This window comes from Bos indicus, chromosome 15, assembly GCF_029378745.1.
Source record: "Bos indicus isolate NIAB-ARS_2022 breed Sahiwal x Tharparkar chromosome 15, NIAB-ARS_B.indTharparkar_mat_pri_1.0, whole genome shotgun sequence".
In the NCBI taxonomy this organism is placed as follows: Eukaryota; Metazoa; Chordata; class Mammalia; order Artiodactyla; family Bovidae; genus Bos; species Bos indicus.
In genome coordinates this window covers 77,959,699-77,984,553 of record NC_091774.1, presented here as the reverse complement: position 1 = coordinate 77,984,553, position 24,855 = coordinate 77,959,699, and the positions used below count along the sequence as shown (strand labels likewise).

The window sequence follows — 24,855 nt, the reverse complement described above, 5'->3', positions numbered from 1 at the left end:
GAAAAAACCTTGTTTCCTCTGACGAAATTGGTATACTTGTTCCTTTATAGTAATAAGAAAAATGTAGCTGATTGTATTGTCCTGACTTGGAAGCTCAGGGACACATTTTGTAGAGTTGTTGCACCAACTTTCTGGCTTATTTTTAAGTGTTATACTTCTGTTGTATATGCTTTTTGTTAAAAATTTCTCCATAGTCTTTATAGAAAGAAGCAAGGTATAATTAATTTACAAACACACTGGAAACTTAGGATTGGAATTTGATTTGATTCAATCAGACTAGCCATTTGAATAATCATTATTATTATTTTATATCAGTTCTAATAAAATACCTTTTATATTATTTCTTATTTTGTGCTTTTTCAATGTCTTCTTTCAGAGTGGGTTCCACCTCAACCAGAATATTTCTATCAACCTACAGGAAATGAGAAGATACCAGAAATTGTAGGAGAAGAAAAAGGCACAATTGTCTATCAGTTAGATTCAGGTACTGTTATCACACCAAACAGTGAGTCATCAGTCATGACCAAAGTACAGTAAACAGATTTTCTGTAATAAAAATAATTTTCAAAAATCCATTGTTTAGTGGTAAACTGAGTGGTAGCCCTGAAATTCATAACTGATCAGTTTTAAATATTTCATCACTTTTTAAAAAATGATATAGAACCTTTTCTTAATAGTTCTGAGTCCCTTTCATCTCTTCTTCCCTGTTGTTCTTCCTGAAAGTCAGACGTTGGCTCTTTGGGGAATCGCTCGTCTTTTCTCACCTGCTTTGCCGCAGTGAGGGCTTTGTAGTCTATGTGTATGACTGGCGTTTATGCTGTAGTTTCCTGCATTAATTTGCAGGCATCCTGCTGGTGTAATTCATGTATTTTATAAAAATGTGCTGGACACTGTGCCCAAGAACAAAATACATATTCTTTTCAAGGGCCCATGGTAAATTCCCCAGGATATACCATGTATAAGGTTATAAAGCAAGTCTTAATATGCTGAAAAGGATTGAAGTCATACAAAATACATTCTCTGACCACAGCAAAATTAAATTAGAAATCAACAGCAAAATGAAATCTGGGAAATATACGAATATTTGCAAGTTGAATAGCACATTTCTCTTAAGTAACCCACAGGCTAAAGAAAACATAAGTGTTCAAAACTATTTTGAACTGATTGAAAATAAAACCACATATCAGAATTTATGAGATGTAGCTAAAGCACTGCAAGGTCAGTTTATGACTTTAAATGCCTTTATTTAAAAGGAAGAAAGATTGAAATCAGTTACCTAAGCCTCCACCGTAATAAATTAGAAAAATAAGAGCAAACTACGTCCAAAGTGAGCAAAAGGGGACTCCCTGGTGATCCAGTGGTTAAGAGTCTGCCTACCAACGCAGGGGACGTGGGTTTGACGGTCCGGGAAGATCCCACATGCCACAGAATAACTACGCCTGTGAGCCGCAACTGCTGAGCCTGTGGTCTAGAGCCCAGGCACCGCAACGAGAGCAGCCACGCAGTGAGACGCACACGCCGCAGTGGAGAGCAGCCCCTGTGACCGCAACTGGAGAGAGCCGTGCGTAGCAACAAAGGTCCCGCACAGCCCGAAGTAGATAAATGATTTTTTAAAGTGGGCAAAAGGAAGGAAATAGTGGAGAGAAAAATGGAAGTCAATGAGATAGAAAAGTAATGTAGGAAACCAAACCAGGGTTGGTTCTTTGGAAACATCAACAAAACTGACAAAACTGTAGCCAAACCAACCAAGGAAAAAGGAGAGGAGAACACAAATGACCAGAATTAGGAGTGAAAGGGGACACAGCCATCAACTCTACAGAAATCAAAGCAATTACAGGGCAATGCTAATAACAGCTTTATGCTAGCAACAGCTTTATGCTAGCAAATTAAGCAACACAGACGAATAGGAAAAGTTGCTGGAAAAAACACGTATTATCAAAACTGACTCAGGAAGAAATAAAAAGTCTGAATAGATTATAACAAAGAAATTGAAGTAGTAATTCAAAATCTTCCTGGGAAGAAATCCCTGGCGCAGATGGCTTACCAGGATTTATTTGAATTGTACCAAACATCTAAGGATGAAATAGCCCTAATTCTTCAAAAACTCTGAAAACAGAAGAAGAGGAAACAGTTCCTACCTCTTCCTTTGAAGCCAGTATTCAAAGCCAGACAAAGGCATCACAAGAAAACTATAGATTAGTATTCCTCATGAATATAAACGCAAAAATCCTCAACCAAATACCAGCAAACCAAATTCAGCAGCATATTGAAAGGATTGTACACCGTGACCAGGGGAGACTTGTTACAGGAAGCCAAGGGTGGTTCAACATAAGAAAACTGATGTGACAAACCACATTAATAGAACAAAGAGGAAAAAAACTACACAGTCATCTCAGTCAGTGCAGCAGAAGCATTTGACAAAATCCAGCCTTTCATGATAGCATTCTGAAAACTGGAAACCGAGAATTTCCTCTGTTCAATATCCTTTATTGATACTGGATATTTATCGATAAAAGGATATTTATGGAAAGGAAGAATCAACTTCAAACTCACTAAAACAGCCATAACAACAGTAGGGACAGTAACAAGTGCCGGGGAGGATGTGAAGTAGATGGTAATAGTAACCTTGAAGGCAGAAAGGAGATGTCATGTTAAAGAGCTGTGAATCAATAGATAGAAATGGTCAGAAGAGAAGTCAATTTTATTAGAGGAGGAGTATGTACCAAGTGTAATTAGTATAAATGGAATGTAAGTTAATAAAATCGCGGGGGGAAGGTTAAGAAACAGCAAGAGATAGGAAAGAGGAAGCTGCAATGGGTTTACATTCCTACCATGGGAAAACTAAAATGAGCAGGTTTGAGCAGAGAGGGTCCATCTGAGACGTGGTTATAACCGCTCTACTCCCAGGTCCCTTGCTTTTGGACTCTGATCTCACTGTTTTGGCAAAACTTACCATGTTCAGTGAGGTAGAAAAGATGAAGCGACTACCTAGCTCCACCTTATGGAACGTCTGAGGAGGAGTTTGGGAGACTTGAAAGTCTAAGATCAGGGGACTTCCCAGGCAGTCCAGGGTTGAGACTTTCCTTCCAACGTAGGATGTGCAGTTTCAATCTGTGGTTGGGGAGCTAAGCTCTCACATGTTTCACAGCCAAAACACCAAAACAGAAAACAGAAAAAAATATTGTAACAAATTCAATAAGGACTTTAAAAACGGTCCACGTAAAAAAAATTTTTTTTTAATAAAATCTGAGATTGTAAGTCAGTTGACTTGAGTGATATTAGGGGATGTATCGCTCCTAGAACCTCAAGAAACTCTTGGTATCATAAGCCTGTTTTACCTGTCGGTGACCTTGTAGTCATTTCCAGTAAACCAGATGACCACGGATCCCCACTGCCTCGTCGGTTCTATCCAGACATATTTCTACAGAGGGAGAAACACTGGGGCTGAGAGCTCATTCTCCCGATGCGGCAGCGTTTGTGGCTTGTCCTGTTGATACACATTTGTAGCAGCTGTCTTGATCTTGCCTTTGGATTCATCAAGTGGAGTTAAGCCCACCCTCCTGGAGGAATGAAGAAAACGAAAACTGAGAAGATGGGGCTCCAGGGAGAATCGGGGAGTTTGTCAAGTTAGGAGTCCTGGAGCAACCACGTGCTCTAAGAATGTTGTGGGTTAAATAAGAAAGAGGTTTTGTTTTTGAGATATGTTACTGTGGGCTATGAATTGGATCATTTTTAATGTCACCTAAGAGACTCAAGAAAATGTTGAAATTCCTTTATTAACGACATCTGGTTGCTGGTCTGTACATTGATTATGGTTCCTTGAAAGGATTGAACAACATGGGACTCCAGCTCTTAAATGGATCATGCGTACTCTGCTGCTTTCTCTGCTTTTACCTCCTCTGTGCTTTTACTCCCATTTTATACTCACTTTCTCTTTTGCTTTCCTTTATTATCCAAATTACTTCCTCTCTAAGTCTCCACTGTGACAAGATTGCATATAGAAGCAAAAGTCATAATGTGAATCTATCTACTAATGAAAGATTATCTACTTATAAAAGCAGGCCCTGTACATGTTTCTATTTGTTTAATGCATGTATCCATCCTACCCCGTGGTCAAGATCTTTGTTGATGTCAATCATCTGTTGATTGGCAGATATTGCTAACGTCTGACAACATAATGCAAGTATAGTAAAAAATCATTGCAAAGTGAAATTATCCATATAAGTGATGCAAGATTGTATGAAGTCGATGAATATTAAATACTTACTTACTTCACTTGCAAAGCCATTGACTACTAAGAATATAGATATTTCTTATTTAAATACTCCTTGTTGTTAAACTAGAATAGTGCTTAACACAGAGGGGCTTAATAAACATGTACTGGATAAATGGATTCTGACTGGAACTTGGACTAAATATATCTATCTCATCCACAGTGCCCACTGAAGATTGCTATTTTACCAGTTCCAGAGTGGGAGGCAAACGGGGAATTATCAAGGAACTTTCTGTCTCCTTACAAGGACCAGAAGATAATACTCTGCTGTTTGAATCAAGGTTTGAGAGTGGGAACCTGCAGAAAGCTGTCAGAGTGTGAGTAACAGAGAGGAATTTCCCAAAGGGATGATGACTGAAATGACTGAGAAGTGTCTTCAGGAATCATGTTAAGGAGTCAGGAGTGTTTTTGTGAAAGAGAAAAGTGATGAGAGATGATTGTGAGGACAATGAAAAAGAATGAAATAATTGTGACTCATATTTTCCTCTAGAAAAAAAAATTATCCAAACTGTTTTTTCTACTTCTAAAAGAAATTAGTGCACATTTGAAATTTGCTTTATGGACCTGAAATAGACTGTTAGATATTTCTCCAGCTAACATGCCCTTATTCAAGATCGACAGAGAATTGCAGTTCGGGGTCTGCAGCCACAGGGAGCCATGAAAGTCCTGTAATGCAAGGGAGGGAGAGCACGTAACGGAGGGGAAAAGGAAGTTGGGAGGCTTTAGTAAACAAAAGGTTCGTAGCTTTTCATTGGCTGCATCCTTACCAGGAAGGAAGTAGTTCTTCCTGCTGGGCTCCACTACCGTTGCAGGGCTTGAGAGCTCCACCTTCGGGTCTCCCAATTCTATTTAATTAGGGTTTCTGTTCATTAGTCCCTGGCGGCTCAGAGGGACTGGAATGCGGGAGACCCTGGTTCGATCCCTGGGTCGGGAATATCCCCTGGAGAAGGAAAATGGCAACCCACTCCAGTACTCTTGCCTGGAGAATCCCACGAAGGGAGGAGCCTGGTGGGCTACAATCCATGGGGTCGCAAAGAGTCAGACACGACTGAGCGACTTCACTTTCTGTTCATTAACTTTTTACAATCTTAATAAAAATGTTGTTATCGTTGTTTAGTTACTAGCCCGCCAGGCTCCTCTGTCCATGGGATTTTCCAGTCAAGAAGACTGAAGTGGGTTGCCATTTCCTTCAGGTATCTTCCCAACCCAGGGATCAAACCCACATCTCTCATGTTAGCAGGTGGATTCTTTACCACTGAACCACCAAGGAAGCTCCTTAATAAATACCTAACATAAAAAGCTGAAGTCCTATAATCATAGCTCCCAGATGCAGAAACTGTTTATATGTATTACTTTTTGTGTATATGTGTTAACTTTTTTCTCTCTGGATAGATGTAATATATACAGATTACATGTTTTTAAAAAACAGTATGCATACTGTTTGTTTTTTTAAATACATACTGTTTTGCATGTTGCTTTTTTCCACTTAATAAGTTTTAGATGTTTTCTTATGGCCGTACCACAGATGCATCTCCTTGTTTTTAATAGCTCATGTTGTCCTATCATATGGATACTCTATATCTTATTCACCTTTTTCCCCAACTGATGGGAAATGAAGATGTTCACAACATCTGGCTTAATGAATGAATACCCTTATGCCTTGGTAGTTTTGAGTATTGGTGTTGAGTATTGGTTATGAGTATTGGTTATTGAGTATTGGTTATGAGACAAATCCTAGACATAAAATTGTTGGTCAGGGTTTGATCACTTCAGTAATACTAGTTGTTGTCCAGTTGTCCTCCCAACATGATTTCAGTCCCCATCAGCAGTGTGTGAGAGTGCCTGTTTCCCAGCTCTAGAATGCCAGTGAGATGGAGGCAGAAGGGACATCCTATTTTAGTCCATGCTTCATGAGTTTTGCTTGTGGATGAGCATCTTTCCATGATCTCTGGCATTTGTATTCTGTCTTCTGCAAGTTCAACAAGGTGAACGCTTTCCAGAAATGTCCCCTCATCTTCAAATAAGTGAGGATCAAATATAAAGACAGCACAGAGGGCTTACAGGTCTCTTCTACAGAGATGATATCCAGAATGTAGCTCACATCCAGCACTGGCTCTGGCTTCACTACTGTTCAGTGCATTTCAGAGAGAGGTGCTAAAGTAGTTAGAAACTGCTGTCGGACACTCCTGAAAGATACCCAGGCGCTCACGGCGCGCCCCCCACGCCGCGTGGCAGTGTCGGGTTAGAGGTCCTTCCTGTCCCACTCCGAAGAAGTTTTCTTTTCCCAAGTTCCTGCTGGCCTGATACATGAACTGGAAAACTAGGGAAAATAGAAAATAAGTGTTTGATATAGCAGGCTTTTCTGTTGTTGTAAGGTCTGTTTTTATCAGGAGAAAACAGTATTTGTTTTTTGAGGGGCAAGTGGAGTTACAGAGATATGCTTCTGTGTTCTGTATTACAGAAACACCTTTGAGTATGAACTCACCTTGCGAACTGACCTCTACACAAATAAGCACACTCAGTGGTTTTATTTTCGAGTTCAGAACACCAGAAAAGATGTCACCTATCGCTTCACCATCGTCAACTTGCTAAAACCCAAGAGCCTCTATACTGTAGGGATGAAGCCGCTCATGTACTCCCAGTTGGATGCCAGCACCCACAGCATTGGCTGGAGGAGAGAAGGAAATGAAATCAAGTACTACAGGAACACCGCGGAGGACGGACAGCAGCCCTTGTACTGTCTCACGTGGACCGCTCGGTTCCCGCATGACCGGGACACTTGCTTCTTCGCACACTTCTACCCATACACCTACACTGACTTGCAGCGCTTCCTCCTGTCGGTGGCAAACAGCCCCGTCAAATCTCAGTTCTGCAAGCTCCGGACTTTGTGTAGGAGCCTAGCAGGAAACACCGTCTACCTGCTCACCATCACCAACCCAGCCCGGACCCCTCAAGAGGCAGCTGCGAAGAAAGCTGTGGTCTTGACTGCCCGCGTGCACCCCGGAGAAAGTAATGGCTCCTGGATTATGAAAGGCTTTTTGGACTTCATCCTAAGCAACTCCCCAGATGCTCAGCTCCTCAGAGATATCTTTATCTTCAAAGTGGTCCCCATGCTAAATCCAGACGGAGTGATCGTGGGGAATTATCGGTGTTCGCTGGCTGGAAGGGACTTGAACCGGCATTATAAAACCATTCTGAAGGAGTCTTTCCCCTGCATCTGGCACACCAGGAATATGATCAAGAGGTGAGGCTTCTGTCCGTTGGTCTTACACTGTCAGCTCTGTCTAATGTGTGAGCTCTTTCCCAACAGCATAGGAGTCAGGAATGGTTTTGGGGACAGTCTGTAATGTTCTCTTTGCAGCCATGTGGGTTTGTTAGTTTTCACATTTTTAAATCATGTCTTATCTCTGGGTTGAAACTAAACATGGAGTATTTCACTAGAGTGTTTTACTTACAAGTGAAATGATTGAATGTAAAAGATCAAAAGTCAGGGAGCTCATAGGTCTTTGTGATGAGACTTGTGTAATAATAATAATAGTACCTAACCATTCGTCAGTTCTTATGTACAACAGGCAGTATTCTCAGTGCTTCCCACATGCCCCATTGAGTCTCACATTCGCCCTGTGAGATAGGCACAGTCGATGTCCCCATTTTACATAGGATGAGGAAATTAAGGCCCAGAGAAGTTAAGAGACTTGCCCAAGGTCGTACAGCTAGTTCTCTGGTTGCAGAGTCTGAATTCCTTGTTGCTGCTGCTGCTGCTAAGTCACTTCAGTCGTGTCCGACTCTGTGTGACCCCATAGACGGCAGCCCACCAGGCTCCACCGTCCCTGGGATTCTCCAGGCAAGAACACTGGAGTGGGTTGCCATTTCCTTCTCCAATGCATGAAAGTGAAAAGTGAAAGTGAAGTCGCTCAGTCTTGTCTGACTCTTAGCAACCCCATGGACTGCAGCCTACCAGGCTCCTCCGTCCATGGGATTTTCCAGGCAAGAGTACTGGAATGGGGTGCCATTTGCCTTCTCCAGAATTCCTTGTTATCCTCTTATAAAGAAAGAATAATAAATCAATTTGCATTTTTAAGCCAATGTAAAAGTAGTTGAAGACTAATGATATAACAGCACCCACCTTTAAGGAGCTTCCATTTCACTGGACCTGAAATTGCAGCACATAAAAACATGTGGACTCACGTACCTTCTCACCGTATCTGTGTGAATGGCTGAGAGCAGCTTTGGGTTGATAGGCAGAATGGCTCAGAGTGTATATTGGAGTTGGGCAGGCCTGGGTCTGAGACCTGGTTTTACTACTGACTGCTTCTGTGACCACGGAAGCCTCAGTTTTCTTATCTGTAGAGTGGGGATAATAATACCTGCCTTGGGTGGTTACTGTGGGGCTTAACTGAGATAATCCATGTTATCTACTTAGCACAGTCCCCTGCATGTTGTAAAGGTGTGGCATTTTTACCATCATCACAGAGAAGGTAACTCTGTTTAGAAGATTGAATGGGTGTCCTGGTCATCCAGAGACGAGAGCTGAGTCTTAGAGGAACTAACCCTGGAATGTCAGAAACCAAGGCTGCCTTTGGTTCTTTCCCCTCTCTGCCTGTCTCCCTCTTTCCACAGGTCGGCACCAGGGTGGGCTTTCTTTCAGTGGATTTTCTCCTCTCCTTCCACAAGGCCTGCCCATCTCTGCTTTCCGTGACTGGCAGGGCAAGGAGTGCTGGAGACATGTTTCCATCAGGGATGAGGTTGGGGGTCCTTTGAAGGTCATTAAGGGCTGAAATTTTCTTGGGAGGGAAAGTATCAACAGACATGCTTAAGGAAGAGACTCCGAGGGATCTTGACTATTCTCATGCCTTAGTATACCCACTGAGTCCTGTGTTTGCACCCCCCACAGACTTCTTGAAGAAAGGGAGGTTCTCTTGTATTGTGATTTCCATGGCCACAGCCGGAAGAATAACATCTTCCTGTATGGTTGCAATAACACCAATCGCGAGTTCTGGCTTCATGAGCGGGTCTTTCCTTTAATGTTAAGCAAAAACGCACCAGATAAGGTAAGCACGAAAGGTGATTTCCTGTCCACTGACTGAGGGAGGAGGATAACTCACCCATTCCTGTATGCAGTGTCTGATTTGCCGCTTTGTTGCTCTTCATTATCTTGGGTGAATCCCAGGATGCCGGACTTCAAGACTTTAGAAAAGTGTGGCTTTGAGAATAACATTGTGTTCATCAACCAATGAAAAGATAAATAAAACTGTAGTATGTCCACACAATGGAATGTTATTGCAGTAAAAAGAACTGAACTGCGATACACCCGGACTCAGATGAACCTTGAACACATTATGCTAAGTGAAGAAGCCAGACACAAAAGGCCACATGTTATATGATTCTGTCCTAGGAAACATTCAGAAAAGGCAAATCTGTAGAGACAGAAGGTGGTTAAGTGATTGCCGAGGGTGGCATGGTGCGTGACAGCTAATGATGCGTCCTGGGTTTCTTTTTGGGGTAAGAAAATATTCTAAACTTAGGTTGTGGTAATGGTTACACAAATCTGTGAAGATATTTAAGCCACTGAATTGTGTACTTCAAATGTGTGAATTGTACGGTATGTGAATAAAGCTCCATAAAGATGATATTTTTTTAAATTGCTGTTGGCTGCTTTGCCCTGGGTATAAGTTCAAACTCTTAGTAGGTAGAATTCTCTACCATCTTCCATCCTGTGGCTGGCAATGGAAGAAGGAATTGAAAGACCAAACGCTCATGTTATATGAGCCTCTACAGAAACATGTGTGTAATACAAAATCACAAATGACTGTAGGACAGTAGAGGACTCATAAAAACAGCTTGAGAGTCTTTAGTGGTTGGTTGAGTAATAGCTCTGTGACAGTTGTATCTGCACTGATTTAAAAGTTGGTTTTCAACACCATAAATAGAGTCACAAAGTGTAACTGGCATTGGAAAGAAGTTAGATTGGGTTTAGAAAAGTATTTAAATGATAGCACAGATTTTTCTCACATAAAGATATAAGACAGGGACTTCCCTGGTGATCCTGTGGTTGAAAGTCCACACTTCCACTGCAGGGGTGAGGATTTGATCCCTGATCAAGGAACTAGGATCCTGCATGCTTCCTGGTCCAGCCAAAATAAAGAGAATAGGAATAAAAATGGCCCTTTGAAAATAATTAGGCCTGAAAAAAATCAAACAAAAGTGTAGGACAAAGGAATCCCCTGGGGGTCCAGTGCGTAGGACTTGGCTCTTTCTCTGCTGTAGCCTGGGTTCAATCCCTGGTCAGGGAACTAAGACCCCACAAGCTGTGCAGTGTGGCTGGAAAAAATATAAATAGGACAAATATTTCATATCTGCAACTTATTTGTTAAAAAAGGAAAAGGAAGCTTTTCTTCCTTCTGCCCTGTTTCCCTCCCTGCCTCTTTTCTTTCTTTTCTTTTTTTAATCTTCCTATTTTCTCCAGGAATCTCTTTCTTTCTTCAAATGAAATCACATCCAGAACCCAGTGTCTAAAACTTGAACAAACTCTTTGGCCAACCCAGTATATGTTTACAAATTCAAAATGAGGAAAGAGTTGGGGGTGATCATGAAATACGATGGAGGCTGTTGAACTCCAAGCCAGGACCACATTAGTGTTAGGAGGTGGGAGAGTCTGGGCAGAGGTTATAGGGCTGAGGGGTACACAAATCACAGATAGAGGATAAGGGTTCCAGATCCGAGGGTTCAAGGTGGGGAGGGGTAGGAAATAAATCTCAGGCTGGCTGGTGCCGTGAATACGAAAGTAAGCCAGCAATCCCAAACAGGTGTTGAAGGAACCCTAGTCCTACAGAATGTCCCTGGGGAAGGTGGGAAAGGAAAGGAAGAGTCCACAGGCAATGAAAATCAGAATCTACTCTCTCCCCTAGTGAGAGTCACAGTCCACAATAACACATTAAATGAAAGGTCCTGTAGAGAAGGCCTGTTTAATCGGATTCATCTTCATCTCCCTGACCAACAAGACTGCAGAACTCATTTTTTCCTCTGTAATATGTATGACAACCCCTTGGTATTTTATGGAGCATATGTTAGAAACTAATAGATACTTCCATTTTTTTTAACCATATTAGTGAATTTCAGACATCTTACATTTGCCAGTTTATGATTAACAGAGGGTTTGGATTTCTCTTTAGTTCTCTTTCCACAGTTGTAACTTTAAAGTCCAAAAGTGCAAAGAAGGAACAGGACGCGTGGTGATGTGGCGGATGGGCATCCTCAACAGCTATACCATGGAGTCTACGTTTGGCGGGTCCACCCTGGGTAAGCTGTCTTTCGTAGATGACGGGCCATTATGGCAAGAGGAAGACAAGCCAAGCACTGGCAAGGTGAAATCCCTTTGAATGTTGGGGAGATAATTGACCTAGAAGATTTTCTTGTCTGTGCTTTAATGCTGAATTCGAGAACCCAAAATATGAGTGTGAAATATCATACTGATGGGGCAGTACAGCACAGGGGTTGCTCAGGGCCTGGAAGTACAGCAGGTCTGAGTTTGGGCTTCCTTTGCGTGCATGCTCAGTCACCCAAGCTGTGCCTGACTCTCTGCGATTGCATGGTCTGTAGCCCGCCAGGCTCCCTTGTCCATGGGATTCTCCAGACAAGAATACTAGAGGGGGTTGCCATTTCCTCCGCCAGGGGATCTCCCCGACGCAGGGATCAAGGCCACATCTCCTGTGGCTCTGCATTGGCAGGCAGGTTCTTTACCACTGAGCCACATGGGAAGCCCTTTGAATTTCCTTTACTTGGCAATAATATTAGTACTTGTATTACAGGTACTACCTAATGAGATAGTGTACATAAAGCATTTGGCCTAGTGTTTATCGCAAAGTAAAACCTCAGTAATTTAGGCATCATGATTGTAAAACTTGATCATTGTCAAAGATTCTCCTGAAATGGACTAAGAGAGAGACCCTGACCAGAAGCATAATATTCTAGAATCAGAGGTGGTGTTTTTAATGAGATATTATTCATAAATTAGATTTGCATTTGCTCATGAAGACTTAGTAAGAAGTCCTATGGATTTTTTTTGTCCCCAGGCAATAAAAGAGACACTCATTTTACCACTGAGGATCTGAAGTCCCTGGGTTATCACGTCTGTGACACCCTTCTCGATTTCTGTGATCCTGACCGAACCAAGGTAAAAATGGGCTCTCAAGACAGGTGGTGATGTCACTGGGATCATTGTCACTTGGGTCCAAAGTCAGCCCAGTGGGGTGACAGGTGATCTTTATTTTCCTCCTCCTATTTTTCTGAAGTTTTTATAATCAAAGACAGTGAGGAAACCTCAGTCTGCACACTCCCGGCCGACGGTAAGCCCGCGTCCTTCCCTGGGAGTGGGGGCCGCAGCGCCCCTCCCTGCAGCTGCCTCTCCCTTGCTCCTGGGCCTCCCTGTGGCCGCACCGGCACTCGCACCCCTCCCTCCCGTCTCAGAAAACCAGGCGTCCTTTCTCTCCTCCAGAACCGTCTCTGCCCTCGGTGCACCTGCCAGCCTCCCCCGTGGTCTCCCTGAGGTCTTGCCGTATCAATCGCCTCTTCTCTTTTCTGGGCCTGTTTCTGTTTTTTTTTTCTTTTTCTTCTTCCTCTTAACTGCAGATGTTCTCAAGTTGCCCCCATCCTAAATCACAAGCAGAGGCTTCCTTTGGCCTTGTTTTTCTGGGAGCTTATTTCTGTTTCCCTTTATTGTTCACCTTTTTAAAAGGGAGCCTGAACTCACGGTCCCTAACTCATCTCTCATGCCCTCTCTGGGATGTGCACCCTGGGAACACGTGACATGCACCACTCTGGATGCACTGTACCATAAAAAATACTTAAAGGAGAATTTGGCCTCAGCATAGGGCCTATTAAATCAGATTTGCCAGAGGCTGAAGTCTGAACCACCCCATTCTAACTTTTCCTTCTTTGCTACTCAAAAATATGAAGCAAATCCCACCTTTGCATTGTTCAAGAAGTTTATTAACTACAACCAAGGGAATGGCTAAAGCAGTATTCATTGACATTCTTCCCTAAAAACGCTTTTGCCTGTTCCCACAGCTCATGTAACTTATTGTTCACATGCCTGTAGTAGCAGAGGTTATGGTTTACTCATCCCTAGGTTCCCAGCAATAAACAAAGTGCCTTTCAGCATATTTAGTATATGAATAAATAAATGAATAATCAAGAATAGCTTTTTTTTTCAATTCCATAGTTCATGCAGTGTCTGGCAGAGCTTAAAGAGCTCTTACAACAGGAAATCCATAAGAAATTCAAGGAACTTGGACAAGATATGGATTTAGAAAGAAGCTGGAGTGACATCTCTTTGTCTGACGTTGAATCCAGGTATCAAACTTCATTTCAAAGTAAAACCAGAGAGGTTCTATTTTTTTAAATTATTGTCTTGCTTGCTCTGTTGTGTTGGTTTTGAACCTCGGATGCAAAGTATTGAATAAAATCATGGCAGACTTAGATACACGTTGTTCTTTCAACAACTAAGTATTAAGTGCCTGGTCCTTGTTAGCCTCTCCTCTCGGCTCTGGAAAGGGTTAGAGAGCCCTGATTTGTGGCCCCAGAGTAGTTCTGCTGACTCAGTCTCCCAACAGTCTCTTTAGGAACCTTAACAACCAGACCATCAGGCCAGGGAGGGCGTCGCACTCACCATGTCGCCTCTTGCACTCTGAAGCCTCTGCCTGACTCACAAGGACCTGCCTCTTCACTTGCAGTCTCAAAAACAAAACGCTCCCTGCATATCAACTCCTGCACATTGGGCCCAGTGGGGACTGACTCACAAGCATCCTGACTGCATCCTGACGTGCTCAGCAGGGATACCCTGATGGATTTAGTGAAGAATTATTGACTCCAGTCTGTCAGCCCCAGCACCAGCCTCCATGGGGCTCGGTCCGTTCACGGCATCACACAGAACAGCAGGCTGCGTGTGCAGGTCCAGTGTGGCTGCGTCTCAGTGTGCACACACATGGTTTTAGACATCTTCTGGGGCGTACCGCATCTCACGCTTCTATTCCCTTTGTTAATGTTTTGTGTTATTTCCAAAAGGGACTTTAGAGGCTATTATCTGGCGGCCTCAAAGGCTGCTGCTCAGACTGGAAAAGCCTATGAGAACAGGGAGCTGGAAATTATGAGAAGCGAGAGCTTCCTTCCCGCTGCTTTGCTGCAGGGCTCCTCATTGTGCACTGATGGGAGGGAGAGGAGCACGAACAGCATGAAAGGGCTGAGCAAAAGAGCGGCTGGAGATGCTGTCCTTTCCCAAGAGATCTGGGTTTTGTGCCTAAGACGCTTTTCATATACGGAGGACGTGTCACAGGGCACAGCTTTCAGTTCTCGCCAACCACACCCCAGGAGAGGAGAAAATAGAACACGGCTCAGAAACTGAGGACATGATGAAGAGGATGCATTCTCTGAGTCCTTATTCATCCCAGCCTGTGAAGAAAGGGGGAGACGACGGTTTGCGGGGGGACTTCAGATCAGCCTAGACGTTCATCTGAAGCTTTCCAAGGGGGATTTGGGGTGTTAAAAGTAATGCTCCTAATCTGTGACCTACAGATCTTTTGTTATTACAGTATCTCTTTGTATTTTCAACGCATTCTTAAAGAGTAACTGGTCACATCCTGCTCTCTGAGCTGGTACTGACTAGACAGGCATTGCACACTGGAAAGAGCCCTTGCTTTCAGACAAACCACAGCCCCCTGCTGTTCTCTCGGGCTGTTCTCTGTGGGATTCCTTAAGAATCCCACAGCCTCTCACAATCACTGCCAAGGGCAGCTTTGTCCATCTGGCCAGTATTTATTTTGCCACACGGGTCATCTCTGTTTCCTGTGCCTGGTGCACTGCCTGGCATGCCGAGGTGTTCGCAGTGAATGAATGGATGTGCTTGTCTTGATTTCTTAGTAATTGAAATACACATTGTGGGCAAATAGCAGACCAGGTGTCCTCACCCCATGCCACTATTCTGGTCAGTGATACACATCCTGGAAATTAATGACAGGTCTTTCCCTTTTCCTTTCCTTCTGGAAACAGCACCAGCGGTTCTGACAGCTCCCTCTCAGATGGCCTCCCTGTTCACCTACTGAACATAGCAGATGAGGTGAGATTATAGAGACTCTGACACCCAGGAAGTAGCAGCCTAAGAAAAAGCCTGACACTACTGAATAGTTTGGAGGAATTTTCAACTGTCCTAAGATCTGCAGAAAATATCGTAATAGCATCCTAACTGGTTACCCTGCCTTGGAGTCCTTCTTTTTGTCCTTTGCAACTTTCTTCTTTAAAACCTAGGGAGGAAAAATGTGATGACTCCACATGTATTCCAAAATTAACAAAAAGTGAGGGGGAAATGTTTAACTTAAAGTGAAAACCATGTTAAGAGGTAGAGGTTGTTAAAAGCGACCCACACATTTTAAAAAGTGTTGGAAAGTGTTTTTGTTTACATGGTCTTAGGTAGTTTTCTATATTTCTGTATATTAAGTGATATTTTTGCCCTGTCTATTCACAGACTTTTTTTTTACATACATATTATAAGAGCTTTAGAGACAGCAAAATATTTGTTGTGGCTCACTATGCACTTGATTTCCTAGTTACATTAAGAAATATCTTCATCCTAGGGTGAATGTAAGGCTGTGTCAGATGAGCCAGCCATATCAGACTAGACCCTACAATTTCTTCAGCTAGATTTAACAGCACCATCAGAATAAGCTTCACCACACCATGGGTAACTGGAAAATTAGTACCAAGCTTCATTTGCTTAACTATTAAAGCTACCTTGTGGTAACAAACTGTATCAGTTGATCACACAGCTAGTAATCAGTATCTTCTGTACTTGCCAATATTGCCTTAAGTAATGTGCTTTCTCATTTTATATCACAGATATTTGTTTATTGGTAAAGGTGCCTCTTTGGCAGTGTATCTTTAATAGGGGGATTTGGCGTGTTAAGTGGGGAGGGGTCTCTAGTAATGAGGTAACTGAACTGTTTTTTGGTTCTCCAAACCAACAACAACTCAACACACTGTGAGGGCCCGCATACTGGGTTAGCAATGTTGTCTTAGGCATTGTGTGAAAAGAGTGCTCCCTATGGGTGGGTGTCTATCTGGAACCCTCAATGGCTAATTTCTCTGTACTTTCTGAAATAGTTGAATCAGAAGAAGACGATGTATAAGAAGAAAAAAAAGGCACTTAAGTCGAGAAAACAGCGAAACAAACAGTATCAGAGACATACTTTGATGCCGGAGTCAAAGTTGACTGAAGATGCCCCAGTAAGAACGCCTACGGCTGCTGTCTGGTTAGAGTGTTCCACAGTGGGTGCAAGAAAGAGCTGAGGTTTACTCTAAACCAGAAAGGGAATGGGAAATGGGACGGGGTGGTGGGGGCGGCGGGGTTGGGGTGGGGCGTTTTCTATGTGGATTTCAGAGCTCTTACCCGGGTCCTCAAAAGCAAAAGCTTTTGAACTGTGGTGTTGGAGAAGACTCTTGAGAGTCCCTTGGACTGCAAGGAGATCCAACCAGTCCATCCTAAAGGAAATCAGTCCTGAATATTCATTGGAAAGACTGATGCTGAAGCTGAAACCCCAAAACTTTGGCCACCTGATGCAAAGAACTGACTCATTGAAAAAGACCCTGATGCTGGGAAAGATTGAGGGTGGGAGGAGAAGGGGATGACAGAGGATGAGATGGTTGGATAGCATCACCAACTCAATGGACATGAGTTTGAGTAAACTCTGAGGAGTTGGGGATGGACAGGGAGGCCTGGCATGCTGCAGTCCATGGGGTCGCAGAGAGTTGAACACAACTGACGCGTGTCCTCTGGACATCCCTGAGCGTACTTCAGCTTGGCCCTTACACTAGACTCTAGCACAGCAAGTCCAGGAGTCCACAAGTCTGGATTTGCAGAGGAAGGAGGTAGTGGTGGAAAAGTGGTGGCAAGAGCCAGTCCAGAGTGGCTGGGTGGCGAGAGATCAGGCCTGGTGCCCGCCAAGGTCACGCGGGCACCTCCTTCCTCACGGCCACACCCACGCCACACCCCCTGCTCTCCAAAGATGAAAAGGCCTTCAGAGGCGGGAGATTCGCTCTTGGGTGAATTGGGTCTGTTGTGAGTAGATTAATTATAACAGAGCAACTGAAAACTGTTCTCTTTGCAATCCTTCTAGGAAAGGGCAGGATTTCCTTCTACTCTGCAAAAGCCTCCTGCCTTTTTCAGAACTTCAGAGAATGCCAGTTCTTCAATGATGAAATATGAAAAATCAAGATTGAATAAGGTATTATTTTTGCCTTTTTTTTTTTAACTCACGCATAGAAAAGTTATTAAAATTTTTTTTGGAAATATATTTAAAGTGTACAATGTGATTTTATACACACACGCACACACACACATATATACATTGAGAAAGGATTGTCAGCATTTAGTTCATTAACACATCCATCACCTCTAATATTTACTTTTTTTCCTGAAAGCTCTTAAGTTTGGGGCTGTCTATTCTGTTCCGTTTTTAGTCTTTGTCACGCAGTTGCTCTGATTTTTCCAATTAGTGCATCTCCCCCTCAGGGCGAAGAATGCCATCGCCCCTTGTCACCCTGACAGTGCAGCTGGGAGCAGGGGGACATTAGCATTGGTGGGACACTGACACTGCTTTGGATTGGACACCATTGAAGTCTGATATCACGCATTGGTGAATTGTGATTTTTATACCCAAATCATAAGAGCAGGCTGCTGGACGCTCCATCCATCCATTCAACAAACTATACTGTACACTTCGTGCAGGCCACCTACTGAACGCATCGAACCAAACACCATCCTGCCTCAGGGACCCTGGCATCTGCTGGGGGTTTTAACAAGTAAGCAGGAAGTTACCGTCCAGAGTAGGATGCGATAGGAAACAGAAGGGACAGATCCAACCGACTATTTAGCGCTTTGGAGCGTGGCTATAAAATCCGCGATTCTTCTATGTATAAAGTAGGTTTGGGTACAGTAGCAGCCAAGCAGCGTGCATGAGGCCTTCCTTGTGCGGAGCGCTGCGCCGTGGGCGAGGAGGATAGAACGAGGCCCCTCGGAGTTACAGCGCGGAGCCCGAGCAGAGCGCAGCCGTCTTCGTTCAGTATCGAGGGCCACTCGTGTCCGGTGCCATAGCGGCAGGAGCACGCGCTGTGGGGGTGCCTCCAGCTCAGACCCCAGCCCCACTGTGTCATCCTCTGTGAGTTCCTTAACCCCCGGGGCTCCGTTCCTGCATCAAAAATGCTGGGGTTGTAGTGTCTACACCATGGGGTTGTTGAGAACATTCTACATGAAACCGTGTGTGAAGTGCCCAGCACATAGTAGGCATTCAGTAAGTAGTAGTTTCCTTCTTTTCTTTGAATTACTGTACTTGCATTCTGCCTCTCTTTTCAAAGTGAGAGAACCATAATGAATCAACATGCATGAATAAAAAGTCCTCTGTGTGTTTTATACAATCACACACTTGTCCAAGTGGAAAATTTAGTGAGAATATGTTCCTTTATTTTAGTCCCAGTTAAACGGAAGAGGTAAAAGCACCTCCCTGGACCCAACAGATATGACCACCTTGATTTTGACTAAGAATATAGACAGAATACAGGTATTTCACCTAATATATGCATATGTGTGTATATATATGTGTGTGTATGTGTGTGGTATATATATATATGCGCCCACATTGATTTTGTTTTTCAAATGTATTATATGATTGGAGGGGTGGTGATCCACAGTCCACACAGTGTTGTCTCCGTGGATTTGTTCTGTTGAGGCGAACATCTCAGGTGGTTTGCCTCCTCAGGCTGCACACACCTGACCAGCCAAGAGCACAGCCCACAAGGCACCTCAGGACTGGGGAAGCTCACCCAGGGCTGAACACTTTGCATGGCGAATTTTATTTTGTTTCAGTGAACACTTGTTAGGCAACTAACTGTTTTGTAACTCCACAGCAACACTTCAGGTAAAAAGTGGTAGTGAATGCAGCGATTCTCAACCCAGGAGATGTTAACAACAAATTGGGGTGCCACCATCAGGTGTGAGGGGTGTCTCACATCCAGTTACAGTGACCGTTCAGTACAGAGGTTTGTGAATGACCCGCTTTTTTAGAAGAATAAGTTTGAATGAATTCATATTTGTCCCTATAATAACATCTCTCTTGCTCATTTGTACCTGTGCATTCTTTACTTGTTTAGTTGCTAAGTTGTACCCAACTCTTTTGTGACCCCATACACTGTAACCCTTGAGGCTTCTCGAGGGTTACAGTGGGAACATGGGATGTCCCAGGCAAGAATACTGGAGTGGGTTGCTGTTTCCTTCTCCAGGGAATCTTCCTGACCCAGGGATCGAACCTGTGTCTCCTATATTGCCAGGTGGGTTCCTTACCACTGAACCATCAGGGAAGCCCCATTCTTCCTTAGAAGGAGGAGAAAAAAATAGAGCTGGTGAACCAGCTGGCAATGCCAAAGAATATTCAAACTACTGCACAATTGCACTCATCTCACACACTAGCAAAGTAATGCTCAAAATTCTCCAAACCAGGCTTCAATAGTACATGAACCATGAACTTCCAGATGTTCAAGTTGGATTTAGAAAAGGCAGAGGAACCAGGAAAACACATGTTCTCAAATAACCCTGGCTATGTCTCTGGGAAAGTGCTGCTCACATGTGTCCAGGTGGAGCAAAAATTGAGGACCACTGTATTACTGTGGTTAGATGGCCCTGGTGGTAAAGAATCTGTCTGCCAACGCAAGAGACATAAGAGATGAGAGTTCGATCCCTGGGTCAGGAAGATCCCCTGGAGGAGGCCATGGCAACCCACTCCAGTATTCTCGCCTGGAGAATCCCATGGACAGAGGAGCCTGGCAGGCTAGATAAAGTCCATAGAGTCACAGAGTCAGACACAACTGAAGGAATTTAGTATGCACACGCACACAAGGTAGAGATTGGATGGTTTTCTCAAGATCAGACCCCTGCCATCTTCTCAAGTCTGCTGCTTGGGGATTCTGAGAATGATGCTCTTATTTACCCATCAGTATCTTATGAAGATCCGACCATGTGGGGCCCTCTGAGGGCTGTATAACATGAGCCCTCCCTTAAGGCCATGATCCTCTAGGAGGAGTAACAAGGTAAATAGTCCAACCACCATGATATCACAGAAACAGAACAGTGAAAAGAGAGGTGGAGATCAAGTCAAGTCCAAGAGGATTCTGTGCTGACACGCTGATAAGTGATGACTGTCCCCTTTCCTCATATGGCGTCCACTGCAAGATGTCTGTAGGTGGCTAAAGCCGAATCCCCCCACTGAAACATGCTGGGGAGGCTTAACATGTAAATTGGGGTTCATTTAAACCCAGCAGAGTAGCTGAATGCCATCCGAGCCTTTACTTCTACTCCATTTTTCTTTAAATTTCTAGTTTAATGTTTCTGTAACAGAGATGTAGGTGTTTGACTTCCATGGTATGTCAGAGAAGAGTTTAAAAACTCTGGGCAGTCTCCAACCTTGTAAATCAAGTTCTCTTTCTTTGTGTAATGTTCCTAAACAGCTTATAAAATGCAATCCCTGAGCTTCTCAGAGCAATTAAGCCATCACCCGTGGACTTTTCTTTGGCCATCTCAGGGACTAGGGCGAATGCTTGATTCACCCCTGCCCTGTAACAATGTCGGCTACTTTGGTATTTGAGGAGAAATGCGACTCCCTGTCTCTAACTCCTTGTAACAGCAGCCCCAGTCCTAACTTTAGCTTTAGGAATTGCAGCACAAAGTGATTCAACTCTTCTATCTTGTTTGCACAGAAAGAGAAGCCAGGATTTACAGTGTCTTGCGATCCAAAGAGAAGCACCAACCCCAGCCAAGAGCCAGCTCCATCCGTGAAGCCAAGCTGGTCCAGGAACAGACATCCTGGCACAAGGGGAAGCCACAGGACCGCCGTGGCATACCCATCCTTGCACGTATACACCTACCCGTAGAGTGCCTGGGCCACACCACACCGGGACTTCCTTGCTGTGTTCTGGGCTCGGCACGTTTTGTAACGAGGGGACTTGTGTGCTCGGGAGCTCCATCCACACGTTGCATTCTGTGCTGTGTGTTCATCATGCACCACCCTCACCCCAGGAGCTTACAGTGCATGTAGGATCTCAGGACACATACCTCACGACTTAAATTATTTTTTCATGAAATGAAATTTTATTGTGATGTATCCAAAAGCTTCCCTTATCAGAGATTGAAGTGTGTGCTCATGAAACTACAACACAGATATACCTCAGTTTATATATTCTCTTTAAAATTATGTGCAAAGAAGCTTTAAAAGAGCAGACTATTTTAAACGTACTCTGGGAGTTTGCTATATTAAATAAAGAGTCTTGTGCCAGAGCTTCCTAGCGACGAATGATCAGTCAGGCTGCGGTATATCAGGTTTGTTCAGAGTGAAGTGTTCCCACATAGAGGAAAAAACTCATGCTATTACCTGGAAGTCAGTGTTGCATATATTATGCTCAGCATGGTTATGTAAGTTTTTTAACCCATTGATTAAAATTCTTTCGCTCCCACAAGTTATTCCCTTTGATTGGTTAACTGCGTAATCTCGTGTGAATAGCTACTTTAGATTTTCTGTCCTTGGCAGGCCCCAGGCACCATCTGCCAACTACGGCCTGTCCTGTCAACATGCTGGGGTCACTCCAGTTCATGCCAGGCTTCCTGCTTTGACCTGTTTCCTTTTATGTTGGGTTGAAAGTTTCCCAGTATGTTTTGTGTTACGACTTTGAAACCCTTTCAGCCACCACCACTACCTGGATGACTAGAGATTAGAACCACAGGCAACATATTCTGTTAGAATCCGAGTGTCAGTATCTCTCTGTCTTTAATCAGCCGACTCTTGGCTTGTGTATCTGTTTGTGTACTGTTAGCGGCACCGGGCCTCTGTTGCCGCGTGGCTGTCCCCAGTTGCAGAGAGCCGGGACTGCTCTCCCGTGGGGGCACACGGGCTTCTGGCCAGCGTGGGCTCTGGGGTGCGCGGGCTCGGTAGTTGTGACACTTGGGCGTAGTTGTCCTGAGGCGTGTGGAGACTTCCTGGACCAGGGATCGAGTCCACGTCCCCTGCATTGGCGGGTGGATTCTTAACCACTGGATCACCAGGGAAGGCCAGGCAACTTTATTTTGAGAACCATTCTAGGTTTACAGAGAAATTGAAATTTTTTAGTACAGAGAGTTCCTATATACTGCCCACCTCCCCGAAACCCCTCACACACACTGTGTGTGTGTTTTTAGGGGGGAGTATCTGCCCTTGCTTTTTACATAGGAGCCTGCAAGTGGCCTTCTTCTAGTCCACACCTTCACCCTGAAACTTTAGTCATCTAGTCAACGTTCTATCTAGAAATCATCCCAGCAAAAACCCCACTTTTTGTTACTAAAAGGATATCGTTAAAGGACAAGTCCCAAAACAAACTGCTCAGGGCAAACCTTGTTTGAAAGTTGTTCAGAAATACTTTTTTTTGTTCCAAATAATTTTGGAGAAAACTAACTTTAAAAATTACTTTCTAGACAACTCTACACATGGACATCACCAGATGGTCAATGCAAAAATCAGATTGATTATATTCTTTGCAGCCAAAGATAGAGAATCTCTATACAGTCAGTAAAAACAAGACCAGGAGCTGACTGTGGCTCAGATCATGAACTCCTTATTGCCAAATTCAGACTTAAATTGAAGAAAGTAGGGAAACCACTAGACCATTCCAAGTATGACCTAAGTCAAATCTCTTACAATTATACTGTGGAAGTGACAAATTCAAGGAATTAGGTCTGATAGAGTGCCTGAAGAACTATGGACAGAGGCTCATGACATTGTACAGGAGACAGGGATCAAGACCATCCCCAAGAAAAAGAAATGAAAAAAGGCAAAATGGTTGTCTGAGGAAGCCTTACAAATAGCTGAGAAAAGAAGAGAAGCAAAAGGCAAAGGAGAAAAGGGAAGATATACCCATTTGAATGCAGAGTTCCAAAGAATAGCAAGGAGAGAGAAAGCCTTCCTCAGTGATCAATGCAAAGAAATAGAGGAAAACAAGAGAATGGGAAAGACTAGAAATCTCTTCAAGAAAATTAGAGATACCAAGGAAACATTTCATGCAAAAATGGGCTCAATAAAGGGCACAAATGGTATGGACCTAACAGAAGCAGAAGATATTAAGAAGAGGTGGCAAGAATACACAGAAGAACTATACAAAAAGATCTTCATGACCCAGATAACCAGGATGGTGTGATCACTCACCTACAGCCAGACATCCTGGAATGCAAAGTCAAGAGGGACTTAGGAAGCATCACTACAGACAAAGCTAGTGGAGGTGATGGAATTACAGCTGACCTATTTCAGTTCCTAAAAGATAATGCTGTGAAAGCGCTGCACTCAATATGCCAGCAAATTTGGAAAACTCAGCAGTGGCCACAGGACTGGAAAAGGTCAGTTTTCATTCCAATCATGAAGGCAACACCAAAGAATGTTCAAACTACCGCACAATTGCACTCATCTCACACGCTAGCAAAGTAATGCTCAAACTTCTCCAAGCCAGGCTTCAACAGTACATGAACCATGAACTTCCAGATGTTCAAGCTGGATTTAGAAAAGGCAGAGGAACCAGAGATCAAATTTGTCAACATCCGTTGGATCATCAAAAAAGAGAGTTCCAGAAAAACATCTACTTCTGATTTATTGACTACACCAAAGCCTTTGACTGTGTGGATCACAACAAACTGTGGAAAATTCTTCAAGAGATGGGAATACCAGACCACCTTACCTGCCTCCTAAGAAATCTGTATGCAAGTCAATAAGAAACAGTTAGAATCGGACATGGAACAGGCTGGTTCCAAATTGGGGAAGAAATATGTCAAGGCTGTATATTGACACCTTGCTTATTTAACTTCTATGCAGAGTATACATCATGAGAAATGCCAGGCTGTATGAAGCACAAGCTGGAATCAGATTACCAGGAGAAATATCAATAACCTCAGATACTCAAATGACACCATCCTTATGGCAGAAAGTGAAGAACTAAAGAGCCTCTTGATGAAAGTGAAAGAGGAGAGTGAAAAAGTTGGCTTAAAAATAAACATTCAGAAAACTAAGATCATGGCATCTGGTCCCATCACTTCATGGCAAATAGATGGGGAAACAATGGAAACAGTGAGAGACTTTATTTTGCGGGGGGCTCCAAAATCACTGCAGATGGTGATTGCAGCCATGAAATTAAAAGACGGTTGCTCCTTGGAAGAAAAGCTATACCCCAACCTAGATAGCATATTAAAAAGCAGAGAGACTACTTTGATAACAATGTCTGTCTAGTCAAGGCTATGGTTTTTTCATTAGTCGTATATGGATGTGAGAGTTGGGCTATACAGAAAGTTGAGCACTGAAGAATTTATGCTTTTGAATTGTGGTGTTGGAGAAGATGCCTGAGAATCCCTTGGACTGCAAGATCAAACCAGTCAATCCTAAACGAAATCAGTCCTAAATATTCATTGGAAGGACTGACGCTGAAGCTGAAGCTCCAATACTTTGGCCACCTGATGCGCAGAACTGACTTATTGGAAAAGA

The 24,855-nt window shown here is 43.5% G+C and overlaps 1 protein-coding gene across 3 annotated transcripts in view; it reads left to right on the top strand.

The window, feature by feature from the left end:
• AGBL2 (AGBL carboxypeptidase 2) overlaps window positions 1-21,820 on the top strand; it is a 31,015-nt gene extending 9,195 nt beyond the window's left edge. For 2 of the 3 annotated variants that reach the window (XM_070804246.1, XM_070804245.1), the window contains 12 exons: window positions 377-484; window positions 4,437-4,590; window positions 6,735-7,517; window positions 9,168-9,324; window positions 11,446-11,572; window positions 12,346-12,446; window positions 13,494-13,624; window positions 15,317-15,383; window positions 16,424-16,546; window positions 17,437-17,544; window positions 18,787-18,876; window positions 21,065-21,820. In XM_070804246.1, the coding sequence (XP_070660347.1) occupies window positions 377-484; window positions 4,437-4,590; window positions 6,735-7,517; window positions 9,168-9,324; window positions 11,446-11,572; window positions 12,346-12,446; window positions 13,494-13,624; window positions 15,317-15,383; window positions 16,424-16,546; window positions 17,437-17,544; window positions 18,787-18,876; window positions 21,065-21,238 (2,123 nt within the window). In that variant the 3' untranslated portion in view covers window positions 21,239-21,820. The remainder of the gene's footprint in view (window positions 1-376; window positions 485-4,436; window positions 4,591-6,734; window positions 7,518-9,167; window positions 9,325-11,445; window positions 11,573-12,345; window positions 12,447-13,493; window positions 13,625-15,316; window positions 15,384-16,423; window positions 16,547-17,436; window positions 17,545-18,786; window positions 18,877-21,064) is intronic. The other variant, XM_070804247.1, reaches the window with a different exon arrangement.
• Window positions 21,821-24,855: the final 3,035 nt, after the last annotated feature.